We start from the raw sequence: 14,069 nt of genomic DNA on the forward strand, positions 1-14,069 counted from the left end.
ATAAATCTAATCCAAACAATTATAATTTAGTGTCACTTAGTCTGCTTTTGCAATCTAAAGCTAAAGCAACCTCCCTTTCACAAGTTTGCAGTCACAACTCACAAGGGGGATCTTCAGTTCGGCTAATTTCCTCAGATTTCTTTGCCGTTATCGTCAAAATCCCTCAATTCTGAAATTTCACAATCCCCTATCCCGTTACTGATAAAAGATGAATCGCCCACACACACTGTTCCCCATAACTTATTTCTAATGTCCTCCTTCTGTCCAAATTTTAAATTATAAAATACTTTTAAATAAAATTACATGTATCAATCAAACTCATTAAATACACTTTATTTTTACTTAATCAAGATAAAATTATCATTCATTTAATACTCCATTTATAGAAGAAAGATAACATAAGGGAGGAATAATATTAGAAAACTTTCAATAATAATCCTTAATTCATAACATGTCTTATACTTTGAGTTGGAATGTTAAATCTAACTCATAAATGTCTTATAATTTATGATAGAGAAAGTAATTTTTACACACAATTTTACACGCATTATTCCTTATATTTCTAATGTAATTTTTACACTACACACACAAATCTCTCATTCCCTATAACCTCTTGTTTCCAATGGAATTCCCCCCCCCCCCAAAGTAAACTGGCATTCAGGTGAAATTACACGTGGGCCAAATTAAAAGTTGACTCTAGGCAAAATGATATGACATAAAACATAAATACAAGAAACAATTGAGTTTTTTGGTCAATTAAGATAACATTATGAATCATAAATAACAGCAAAGATGATTGAGCCGTATCATTTTTTGTTTGTTTGTTGGGCATCTATACTTTCTACACGTAGCACATCAACCCCAATTGGGACACCGTAGTTACATCACGCAACTGAATAGTTCCATGAAGAACTTAACGCAATGCAAGATAATTAAACACAGGTGATAGTGATACTTCCTGGGGAAAAACCAAAGAGCATGAAAATAAAAAATAAAAAAATTCTGAGCCTAGAACTGAATTATCGCGACTAGCTGCCAAATAGGATTATTTAGCCAAAATGGTTGCGTGAGGAGACTCAACAAAAAGTGAGCTTGTCATTCTCATTCTCAAGGGGCCATTAGACCATCAATTGTATAAGAAAGGGATTTTGCCCAGTCAGTTCTGAGTACTAACGTTTGAAGCGTCTCCATCACATTGTAGTCAGGATCAAGCTTTCGCTGCCAACCCTGCAGATTCATTTATCATCGTATCAGCTCAGATGCATCAGAAAATACAGTGAGGGAATGAATAGGACGAAATTTCAATCAACATATCTATCATGGTTGTATTATACTCCATGCAAATACACAAACTCAAGCCTGTTTGGCTACCTGTTTTCAAAACAGAAAAATAATGAAAAAAAACTACTTCAAAATGTGTTTTCTGTCTGTTCTAAAGAACAAAAATTAAAAGTTGTTCTGAAGAACTAAAAAACTGAAACATCGACTTTTTGTCCTGCAAAACTAGGGAAAAGACAGAATATAATGCTTTCATTAATAAAAATCATGTAAATAAAATAAATTAGGGAGGATGACAGAGAAGTTCCAAAAGGACCAATTAATTCAAGTTATGTTCCAAATGCCAAACTTCACAAATTTACAATTCAATCTCTCAATTTTGTAACTCTATTATGATGAATTTGCGACTTGTATTCTAAATTTTAACAGGAAAAATAATTTTTTCATTCTTCAACCATGTTAAAATTTAGAAAACAAGTTGTAAATTTATCACAACGCAGTTGCAAAATTGAAAGATTAAGTTGCAAATTTGTGAAGTTTGGCAGTTGGGATCTAACTTAAATTAATTGGTGCTTTTGAGACCTCTTTATCATTCTCCCAATAAATTATTCTTTCATGCTTTATTTCACCAATATATATATATTTTTCAAAATAATGATTCGAACAATTTTTTTTTTTGTTTCCAAAACTTATTCTGAAAAACTATTCTACAGAATTATTTTAAGAATATAAAAAATAAAAAAGAACCAAACTAGTTTCAAATACTCTCTCTGAATCATAATATAGGATATTAATAACCACTTCACAGTTCTCAAAAAGTTACATAAACCTTTATCTCTTAAAAAATTTTACATTTTTCCAATTTTACATCTTATATAAGTGCCTTAATAATAACGATTGAAATTTCTATACATCATTTTTTCAAAAAAATAATAAACAAAGCAAGGGCATAGTTGGAAAAATAATTAAAAAAACTACCTAATGCCCCATATTCTAAACTAAATAGGATTTCTAGAAGACACCCTACATTGTGATCCGAAGGAAGTATAAACATACAACCAACTGAATAATGTATAAAAGTATATATATTCTTCACATGTTTACATATTCATTTACATTTACTAGATGGGAGTATAAAATTATTATTGATTTACCTCAAGAACCAAGATTGTCACCATCACAGTACAGACATTGCCATCAATATTAACTCTGTGACGCCTAACTTTCTCAAGTAATTGCTCCACGCATTCAGCAGGATGGACCAAGTCTCCTTCTGGAGTGCCCCAAAAACCAAACGCCTCATCTACTTCCTGTTAGAAAACAACCTCAAGATGATCTCATTCCCAAGAATCATAATCAAGAGTTCCAAATAAATAATGGGCAAGTGCGCGTGCACACAGAGGCACAATACATATATATATATATATATAAACAAAACATTTCAATCAAAAAAATAAGCAATGTAAACAACACATATCAAATGAGAGAAATCATCATATCTAAAAGATGAAAATAAGAACAACTTTATATTACTAGGTGTGGTCAGTTTCATAGATTAAACGGTACCATTGTGCTCTATCAACAACTAAATTTTTGGATATGTTTTTAATGAAATATCTCTTTCAAAAACTTCATTTAGTGTTGTCTTTAGTCTTCCTCAATCCAATTAATCACTATTAAGTCACATGTCAATAATTGAGATTATCACAAAAATCATTACAAATGCCCAACAAACTGATGGGTACTTTAGTAGGAGAGGGAACCCAATTCCAAAAACAATCGTATACCCCATTGAGCATCTAATGGAACCCACACTGAAAATGCTATTAAAATGATAGAAATCTGTTAGTGTAGGTCTAACCAGGAAAAAAAAACTACAAAGTAAATAGGAGAAAGTGACAGAAAATCACACACTCACTGGTTCCCTAGCTTTCAAGAGGTTAGTCTCTCCCTCACAAACATTCACCGTCTGCTTCCCCAAACCAACCCCCCCAAAAAGAAAATAAAAAACAAAAACAAAAAAACAAAACAAAAGCAAAGCCCTTCTGACCAAATACATACAGCACACAGCCCTTCCTCCCTCCCTCTCTAACCACACGCTCCATATGACCTCACCTTGGCCCAATAGACAAGAGCCTATTAGCTACAGGTCATCAGCATCCCATATTGCTCAGTGGGGGATTTAGGGATCCCGTACTATTTTAGTCTTCCAAAGCTGTTGACCACTAGCTCTAATCCCAATTGACGGGAGTGAGATGGGAAAACATCCCCAAATACTAGCTGCAGAGGTGGGAGAATGTTACGGTTCAAAGCCCCAATGAAATGGCTGGGCTAAGTAACACGCAGATTAGGCCAGGACAGATGTTAGGTCCAGTGCGAACGAGCTCGCATGTGCAGAAAAGCATGTGGAAGCTGAGGGAAAATGAGGCTACTTAAAGAAAGAATATGAAGGAAAACGTGAAGAAGGATTTTAAAGGACTTCCTTTCTGACATTTCTCTTTCCCTTCTGTTATTCTACTGTAAACGTTCTGCTATTTTCCTTTCTGTTATCTTGGATTCTGTGATGAGTATTTCATACTGCTGTATCTGAGTTTGCTGTTGAATAATATTCAGCGGATTTCCCTTGGCTTGCATATTTTTCGAGTTATTGCTGTAGGTTCATATCAGAGAATCAATAAACTTAAATACATTATCACATTACTCTCATCATAAATACATTCTTTTATTCTTTTATTAATCTGAATTGTTGATTAGTAATCTAAAAGTGATTATCTACCCTTCTAATTTAAAATCACTTCCACAACTAGTTCCCCCCCCCCCAAAACACACATATTCATATTGGTAAAATCAAATCTTAATGACACGTTAATTTTAGGAAACTCAGTTTTACAACAATTTGCATGTTCTGAAAGGAATTACAACAAAAATATTAAAGGAGAAATCTTTTTGACTGGATGAAATCTTTTGTGGCTTCAACCCAAATTCAGCGTTAATACACTCAGCCACCAACAGATTCTATTCTCTTTATTGTTCCGATTATTTTTCATTTATATGTAGTGCTATTTCATCTTTCCATTTCTATATTTTTGGACCTTAGAATTCCTTTTTTCTTCAGATATCATAAGCCATAACCTAGCTGTTCTTATTTATGATGTACTAACTCTATCGTATATGACAAGAGAAAACAGATGTTGGCCAACAGAGAAAATGATAGAAGAGAAAAAAGAGAAACTCTATTATCTGGTAGTTTCTGGGCCTCTAAGTTCTCCATATTACCAATGAAAATATTTTATTAGCAGTATTTTATTAGATACAAGTGATCTAAACGACACCATATTTTCTTAGCAGTACTACAGAGATTTGATCTAGTGATGTTGCTGTGCCGAATAACTGCTTCTGAAATTGTCAACTATAGATGACACAAAATTTGAATATATCATTCTTTTACGGGCACATACAAACGAAAGGGGGCATAAATGAATGCACAAAAATGTGGAAAAATGTTGTGTGAGCATAACATATGAACTTTGAACCCCTCTTAATTTGCATCCAATAATAAAAGGGAGATTACAGTTAGGTTTCAAAAGAATAAATTAGTGATAGTTAGGCTCCTGACTTCTTTTTTTTTTTTTGAAAAATAAGTTGAAAATACATCCAGATTATTGCAAATCCAAGAGTTTCAATTGTAAATAAGTATTTAGATATCAAATATAACTCTTAGATTGTAACAGAAATTTCAATTTGTAACTGTTTAAATTGATATTTTTAATTCACATTGTAGAAAATTTTGTCGGAAACCTAACTCTCATTAATTTATTCCTTTGAGACCTAACCGTCATTTTCTCATAATAAAAAGGCATAACTACACAATAATGAAGACATCACCTACAAAATAGTTCGTACTAAAAAAGTTGCATGTTTAACATGTTACCTCAATAAAAGCCTTTGGATTTGGGCAGTTCTGTTGCTTTGACAACCTGAGAGTGCATTCTGCAGCAGTCCGACCATCTCGACGTGCAACAGCTTTGAAAAATTCCAATAAATTTACCCGATCACTTCCAGAGAGTTCAGCAATCATGCCTACATCAAGGAAAATGACATGAGGCTTTGATTTGAAGAGCCTTCTCCGAGAAGACTTTCTCTGAGGCATTCGAACAAGGATATTTCCAGGATGCATGTCTGCATGAATGAAGTTGTCCACCTGAAACAAAACATCTCAATGTCTTTTTACACTAAAACTTGTTAAAAATTGCAGTTCAATGCCATCTTATGCCCCAGACTTCCTTATGCCCAGACTAATCATCAGGATTTTTTAAAAAATGGTTACAAGTTACAAATATTAATCAAACAAGTGCAGTCGAAAAACAAACCATACAATGAAAAGAACATGTAAATTAACAACCTAAAAGATTGATAGGATCCATGAACATTCTTTTCAGGGAAACTGCTATTGCAACAGACATTGAACTGTTAATCTCCTCCAAAACACAGAAAAAGAGACAAAATCATATGGGTAAAGGGTAAAGTGTTTATTTACAAGAAGTTGGCTATAGTAATAGCCCAATCTACTCATCTTCATATTAAAAGAATCCTACATTTTACTTCATTTAAATATACAAGATACTCTAGCCGATGTCCAGTTATGTCTAAGTCAGTACGTTAATTATAACAACTTAACTATATGACTAACTCTTCTATCGTTACACAACAACCAGTCTGACAAGTTAGTAAGTTTTTTTTTTTTAAAAAAAAAAAATCATCATAACATTACTCAAGATATCAGCTTCATGTATAGAAAATCAAGTAGAGATAAACATATAAGGAAGATCAGCCACTGAAATCAACAATCAGCAACATGAAAATGAAAAATGAAACATATATTTTACCAGAAGCATCTTCAATAATGCATGAGTTCCAATGTGAGCAAGGGCAGATTTAATCCGCTCATGTCCTTGAAGCTCATCAACATAATGTGCAACGCTTTCTCCTTGTTCATAGGTTTCAACCAAAACAGAGGGATGGACCAGTGGATAGACAGGTTTAGGGAAAGAAACATCCTTCCATTGACGGAAATTGTAAATGAAGCGGCTCAAATGGGCAGCTTCCCTGGCAAGGTCAACTTGAGACATCATGAATACTGCAAACTGCTGCACGCTTTCATCCAATCTTAACCATTTAAGTGTGGGAATGAACTTTGAAATTTTTGCTACCAAATTAATAATCACAAAATCTCTTCTAATTGATTCTCCAACACCAGGATGTCTAACCTTTACGGCAACCAGCAGGGGCTTTACTTTCTGACCAGGGTAACGATATTTCAGCAAAGCCCTATGAACTTGAGCAATACTTCCAGATGCCACAGGTTCTTCTTCAAAACTATCAAAAATTTCAGAAATTTTTCGACCAAATGCTCTTTCTATAGTTTTCTTCGTATGCTTAAAACTATGTTCAGGGGCCCTGGTATGAAGTTCTGCAAGCTTGGTGCAAAGATCTTGAGGAAAGAGATCAGGTCGAGTAGCTGCCCACTGACCCCATTTTATAAATGCTGGACCAGCTTTTTCTAGTGAACAATGAACAATTTGAAGCCACATTTTCCTGAACTTTGGTCCAAAGTAACCTGCACATGGTGCAATAACTATGGATGGAGTGAATAATATTGCTAGGTAGACAGCTCTCACTAACAAAACAAGGATTTCAACCACCATGAACACAGATGAGAATATGTAAGCATATCCATCATGTGCACGCATATACAGAGCACTGCGTGAAGGGAAATGTTCTACATCTCCCCAATCTTGCTGAGCCCACACTAGCTCTCCACATGCAATTGCAAAAATACCAGGAACTAGCAAAAAAGAACGGTTCAGAGCCAAGCTGACTGCTTGAGCAATAATATTTATGGAGGGAAATGTATTGTAACCATTATAAGAATACTTTCTGTTTCTGTATAGCCTTTTCCAAGCAAGTTTGGAATGATGTATCAATGCATTACTTGCTGAGACAACAGAAAAGTTTCTCACCAGATAGCATTTGCAAAAGTTTTGCTTTGACCCAAACAAAGAGAATGAACTGCGTGGTTCACTTTGAAACTTATATTGCATGTACAATCTGCTTTTATGGATATTGAGTCCAACTGGGAGAATTGCTCCATAGCTACTCACTTGTGGATGTCTATATCTGTGGTTTCTAAGAATAGATTGGGCAGCTCTTCTTATATTTCCAAGCATCAAAAATCTGGAGATTGAAAAACTAAAAATATAAAAAAGAAATAAACATTCTAAGCACATAATTTAACTGCATCACCAATAACTTTTGCAATAACACAATTACACTTTCTGTCAAGATTAACTGTACTGACATTTGTGCAATGCCTATAACCACAAAACAATCACTTTGCTGCATATTGAATGTAACCATGTAAGATAAATATATTAAAAACCTTTTCCTCCAATAACATAATAAGAAATTATTGCATAACACATGGCATGAAAGGTCCCCATTACTCAGTTGTGATTAATGAAGTTTCAATTTCAAATTTGTCCAATAATAATAAGAAATTATAGCTAGTCATTTTACCTTCCAACTACTAAGAAAAAACTCAATCTGGGTTGTCAATCAAATTGCTTACAAATACATAAAATGAATCCACAACAACTAAAGCAACACTACAAGTGATCTGCAGTCAATGCCCCAAAGAAATTTTTTTGCATCCTTAACTACCAACAAAAATATGAATGCAATATTTAAAATCTCTCATCATTCATCAACAAATTATTTTCCCAATTTTAATAAAAGCTGTTCAATTTTGAAATATCTGTTCCTAGCAACAATTGTCAAATAGGTTAATTAGCAACAGGCATCATAAATGGGGATCACCTAAGAATATGATTCTAACAACTAAAGCAATGATTGTGCATGTTTCTTACTGCCAAGATTTTTTATTGAAAAAGCATGATTGCTCCCCAATTTATTTATTTATTTTTTTTTTGAAAAAAATTCTTTTACCCATTCTATGGAACCTCAACCCTTTTTTCACTCTTCCTGTTTGGCATTATAAATTCTAACACTTCTCTTGCCTTCTCAGCAACAAGTTCCACCTCTTTCCCCCAATTTACCATGAAGTTCCACCGCCTTTTCCGTCTTATATACTTTATGAAATTATGGTCTGGTTATGTGGGGATCAATTCTACAGTATTTCTTTTGGTAACTACTTACCAGGGAATCACTATTATCCAAGCGGGCAAGCGCTAAATGAATAGAACAATTGGATCCCACCTTCCCAAACTACCCCACTCCCCCAAAAAAAAAAAAAAACAAAAAAGAAAAAAACACATTATAAAGCACCTAGGGGTAAGGGGTATGTATAGCTTGCAAGAGGCCTTGGGGTTAGAGTTTAAGGAGATAAATTGATGGAAAATCAACAATACATCCCATAATATTGGCCATTATCGTCCATATTCTAAAATGTCATAAAAACTATAGCCGCATTTCGACTTGAAAGATTTCTTGTTTTATTTTCCACTTTAAAGCCTAATCATATCCGCGAAGCCCGTTTCTCAAATCATTGATCTCAATTAAAATATAGCTTGTTAATCGCATAGCCTACCATGAAGAACAAAATTATACTGCCTCCCGTCAAAGTGTTCTTATAAATAAGCCGAGGTAGTACCATCCTACAATAAATTGCATAACCTACCATGAAAAACAAAATTATATAAACCGCGAAGAGGAAAGGACCAGAGAACCAGGGAAGCACGATAACATGCTACTCCGGCGTAAAGACGGAAACGACGTAGTTGCGAAATCCAGCGGCACAGATGGAGGTGGGTAGAGGCGTAGCTCCTGGAAATTTGAGAATAGGAAAATCAGGGATGAGAAGAGTATGGCGGTTCGACAGATCGCGCCAACAGTAGCAGGCGAGGATTCTTTTTGTTTTTGTTTTTGTTTTTTTAACTGAGAAACAACATAACATTTTGCTCTAACAAATTAATTTATTTAATTATATTACGATTTATACATATATATAAATGTGTGTGTGGTGTTGAAACTAGATTTCTTAATTTTTTTGGTTTGCTTTTGATTTATTAGAGCCACATTTAGTTTCTCATTTAGATATGACTCTGAAAGTTATATTGTTTATAAATTATCTTTTTATTTTTTTAATATATTTGATCTTTTTTATTAAAAAAATATGTCTGGAATTGGAAACATAATTTCTAAAAAATAGTAGAAATGAGATAATTGAATAAATCTTAATTTTAATGTCATGGATTGGAAAGTAATAATTTTTAAAAGGTATAAAATAGAATTTTACATGACAAATGATCTTGAAATCTTGTTGCACGCCATACGCTAAATCAATACTCCGCGCTATTAGTGGTACTAAAAATATAAAATTATATAAGCATAAAATTTTATAAGATATTACACATGCATATACTAAGTTATTTTCTAGAAACACCCATTAGATCAGAAGATAGGGTATTAGGTAAATTTTATATTGTTTGACATTTATACCCTTGCTTTAATGAAATTAATGTAATTAATGAGGGCAGTTTAAATATTTCATTATAAACATAAAAATATGAACATTTTTAGAATCAAGATATCAACCAACTTTTTTTAAAGGCGTAAGTTAGTTAACGACTTATATTATGGTTTGAAAGGATTGTATACACTGTGTGTCTGAGAGACAATAAATAGCAGGCCATGAGCATATAGTAAATATAAAAAATAATTTGTTTAATTTGTTCAGTATTCTTGGGGGCATTGGTTTACCATGGAGTTCCTGGCTTAGAGATAAGAGGGAAAGGTGAACGGGAAACTGTAATTAAAGAACTAATTGTCTAAGATGTGTTATAGAACAATGACCTGCTTCATGGTTTTTGTGAGAGATCTGTTATAGTGCTTCTTCCACAAAGCTCTTCAGATATTTTCGTATGCTCAAAATTACATGTCAGTTCCCAACAATTGAAGGTGAATCTTAAGTATCCTCTCATTGCATATGTAACAGTCCTCACCTCACCCCACCAAAGATCTTTTAGATTAAGCTCTAACACTTAACACTACTCCTGAAACCCAAACCACTTCAAAGGGGATGGGTTATTAGATTAGAGACTATTTTCACATGTCACCTGTGGCATATTGAGCTTTGCTTGTGTTGCAATTGTGCAGCTTAGGGAACTAGCAGCTACATACCTCATGTCAGCTGATTGTAGCTTCTCTAATGATTAGAGTGTTGGTTCTGGAGCAAGCATCGATAAGTTTGCTCATAATCAAGGAGATGTAACTACTTCCGAGAAAAACACCTTTCCAGGTAGGATTAATTTTAACTTTTGTTTCTAATAGTTCCATTTATTTGATCTTAGATTGCTATTACCATCACGTCCCCAAAAAATAAGACTGACCGGCACGAGATATGTGTACAAACCCAAATCCCTTAAGCCTTAATTAAATAAAATTTTCAATTTTTTTAAATCATAATTCTATTTGTATTAGAATTAGGACATTTTTAATGTTTTTCCTTCAAATAAAAATCTCAATATTTTTATAAATGTTTGGGCAGAGCCTCTTCTGTAAATATGAACCCTCAAAAAGTCTACTATAAACTTCTCAAATAGAAATCACTATAATTAGAGCATTTCTTCCTTTTCAACCAACAGACAAAATGTATAATAAAATAATGACTCTAACTGTAGTCTATGTGAAGCACATAAACATATTCTTCATGACATGATAGATAAATTTCATATTTACAGCAATAATAAATATTTACATAATAAATCCCCACCCAACTTAGCAAAAATCCATCATTGATAAACAGGACGTGCAACGCCAGTTACACTATCTAAGACAAAAATACTTTCCAATGAACAACGTCCCAACCATTAGATTTTTACAAGATAAAATTTAATAATTTACAACAATTATAGAAATTAAAAATAAAGTGATTCAATATAATAAAATTTGTAATTTAGATTAATAAAAAAATAAACAACTTCAATAACTAGAATATTTAAATCTATAATAATAAAGCAACTTTAATATTTGTTCTTGATAAGTCAAAATAATAAAATGATTAAATAATAAATAAGAATAAAAATATTTATTAATTGAAAACCATTAAATAGGAAATCATCAATTAATTTAAAAAAATCATATTTCTAGGGTTTATCAGAACAATTCACAAATGTGAACATACAGTCCACGAGGGTAAATAACCAACCACGGCTTATGCCACAAATACAAACATGAATACACAGTCTATGATGGTAAGTAACTAAACGCAGCTAAAGCCACGAAACAAACGTGGACACACAGTCCACGAGGGTAATGCTAACTAAACGCAGCCAAAGCCATGAAACAAACGCGGACACAGTTCACGAGAATAATGATAAACAAATGCGGCTTAAAACCACGAAAACAATGCAGGTACGAGACCTACAAATAACAAATGTAAGAATAAAGCTCACGAAAGCCAAACTAGCTAGTCATTAACCATGGCACGCCAAGAGTTAACGGAACTGCCGTTAGCAACCAGTATTCTATATAAAATCTCCTCTAAATTCATTTTCAACCATGCGAGAAAATTGTCATTATAAAATGCAACTCCCATGCTCAAAGTCAAACTCGCATGAAAAATTTTAAACATAAAGAAAAACTAGTCAAAATAAAATTTCATAACTAATGTCCATGTTTAGCATTTAGTGAGTAGCTCAAAAATAACCAGAGTTGATAAAAATAATTTTATCAAATTTTAAAAATATTTTTCATAAGGAAAACACATACACATGCCACAATTCAAATTTCCTTCAATATTTTTTATAAATTCCCAAGATAAAAATAATTTAATTAACAAAAGATTAAATACGTTAACTGTGATTGAATGCTATATGTAAAAAATACGTTAGAAAGAAAATTTTATTGATAAATCAGTTAGGACGCTATCTATTTACCTGTAAAGTTTTCAAGTGCATAACTTACTCCTAAACTAGTCCTCAAGGGTCAATGCTTTGTCCTAAAATTCCTAATATTTAAATAATATCATTGTCACTTCTCCAATCATGGAAATGCCAAACAACTTAAAGAAATAAAAGGAAGAAAACCTTCACTTTTATCTTTTTCAATATTGCATCAAATATCCTAATGATATCCCAAAAATGAATATCAAATTAGTTCTTAAATTTCTAACTCAAATTTCCCTCTCAAAAACCTCTAATTTCTTCTTTAACTTTTACCGTAAAGAACAAATGCTTAACATGATTATTTAATCAACGATGGAATATTTGTCGTGTATATTTTTCACTTTAGATCAAAATCTTCCTTTCTATGCTCAGTATCTAAACCATAAAATTAAATGTTTTTTTCTCATTAACTCTCTTTCCAAAAGTTTTTTTATAACTATAATTAAACTATTCACCTCTCAACTCCCATCAAAGAGAGTAACTAACTTCTAATCATAATTTATTTAATCAACAATATACTCATTATATGTATATCATGCCATTATATAACAAAAATTCTCCTTGGTCATTTTGTCAAACACCTTGTGCCATTAAACTTCAAATCATCATCAAGCTACTTCCTATGCGGTTCTACCCTCCAAAAAATTTTCAACATAAATACATGATCAAATCAACTTCCCAATTCCATTCCTTTAACAAAATCAATATAAATTTTCATACAGCTCAAGCCCACACTAAATCACCTTTATTGAACTAAAATTCAACTTAATTCCACAACCCCTTTTTAAGAAGCACGAGCAACAGAGGAAGAAGGAAACGCACACAGCACATTGAACAGGAAAAAAATAGAAATTTCACACTAATCACTCTCTCTCTCACACACAAATTCATCACAGAGAAACAAATTACAACATCAATCATTCAAACACACGCACGCAGGGGATTCAATGGGGAGAAGAATTCTAAGCTTCTGCCTAATAATAGCACCCACCAACACATCGAACCAGGGAGAGCAATGACAATGCGAGGAAGGAGAAAAGTTTCGACACCCATGCTAAAAAAACGGAAGTTCACGGCAAACACAGATCAAGGAAAGAAAAAGGAAATTCAACACAGAACAGGGGAGGAAAGGACTCACGATTTGCACCACAACACTGTGGTTCTGGGCGGACATCACAGCAGCGGCAGGTGGAGCTCCTGTTCTCATAACAGCATGTTGAATAGCAAGGGGCAGAGGTGGCTGCATCGAAGATTTGAAGCTTCTGAGCAATAAATTTCTCTTGCTCTCAGACGGAAGAGAAGCTCCAATAACACCCACAACAGTGAAACGAACAGAGGAGAAGGAGCGAAGGACAGAAGGGAAGGAGAATATTTCCGGTGACCCACTTCACCAGTGACGAGCTGGACGATGGACAAAAGAGAAGAAATGGCCGAAATTTCCAGATGGAGATTTCAAGTCTCTCTCCCCCTCCCCTGTAGCTCACCGACCAAGAAGGAAACAAAATAACATATAAAATTCGGTGGAAAATTACAAATCAAAACCCCTCATGTTTTTTTATATTATTATTTTTTTTTATAAAAGGCAAAGGCATTTTAACACTTTCTTCCAATAAAAAAAATAAACTAACATTTAAATTAAGTAAGATTTGAACTTTAAATCTTCACATAAGTAACCAGCATCAATTTCACTAAACTACTATTCCTCACCTGTCCTAAAATTAAGATAAATAAATTAAATATCAATTTAGAGAAAATTTATTAAATTTTAAAATTTTGAGTCATTACAATTATAGTCTTGGCTTTTTTTAGATATTGATAGTAATGATT

The 14,069-nt window shown here is 33.1% G+C and overlaps 1 protein-coding gene across 3 annotated transcripts; it reads right to left on the reverse strand.

The window, feature by feature from the left end:
- Window positions 1–695: 695 nt before the first annotated feature.
- On the reverse strand, window positions 696–13,692 carry LOC129285805 (uncharacterized). 3 transcript variants are annotated; one of them, XM_054921709.1, is made up of 5 exons: window positions 13,381–13,692; window positions 6,165–7,512; window positions 5,210–5,479; window positions 2,433–2,588; window positions 696–1,227 (listed from the first exon to the last, which is right to left on the reverse strand). In XM_054921709.1, exons 2-5 carry the CDS (start codon window positions 7,503–7,505, stop codon window positions 1,108–1,110), a joined length of 1,887 nt encoding a protein of 628 aa, XP_054777684.1. In that variant the 5' UTR covers window positions 7,506–7,512; window positions 13,381–13,692; the 3' UTR covers window positions 696–1,107. The 3 variants fall into 3 exon arrangements, with proteins under 3 accessions (XP_054777684.1, XP_054777683.1, XP_054777685.1); XM_054921708.1 differs by lacking the exon at window positions 13,381–13,692 and adding an exon at window positions 8,975–9,207; XM_054921710.1 differs by lacking the exon at window positions 13,381–13,692 and adding an exon at window positions 8,975–9,207 and having other exon boundaries at window positions 6,165–7,527.
- Window positions 13,693–14,069: the final 377 nt, after the last annotated feature.

The sequence above is a fragment of the Prosopis cineraria genome, unplaced genomic scaffold, assembly GCF_029017545.1.
Source record: "Prosopis cineraria cultivar Desert tree isolate PC_DT_omini unplaced genomic scaffold, ASM2901754v1 PC11, whole genome shotgun sequence".
Taxonomy (NCBI): Eukaryota; Viridiplantae; Streptophyta; class Magnoliopsida; order Fabales; family Fabaceae; genus Prosopis; species Prosopis cineraria.

Coding starts and splice junctions, on each gene's coding strand:
- LOC129285805 (XM_054921709.1), bottom strand. CDS start 7,505: ATGCTTGGAAATATAAGAAGAGCTGCCCAATCTATTCTTAGAAACCAC. Junction 5,480..6,164: donor CATTATTGAAGATGCTTCTG/GTAAAATATATG, acceptor GTTTTGTTTCAG/GTGGACAACTTCATTCATGC. Junction 1,228..2,432: donor TGACAATCTTGGTTCTTGAG/GTAAATCAATAA, acceptor ATGAATCTGCAG/GGTTGGCAGCGAAAGCTTGA.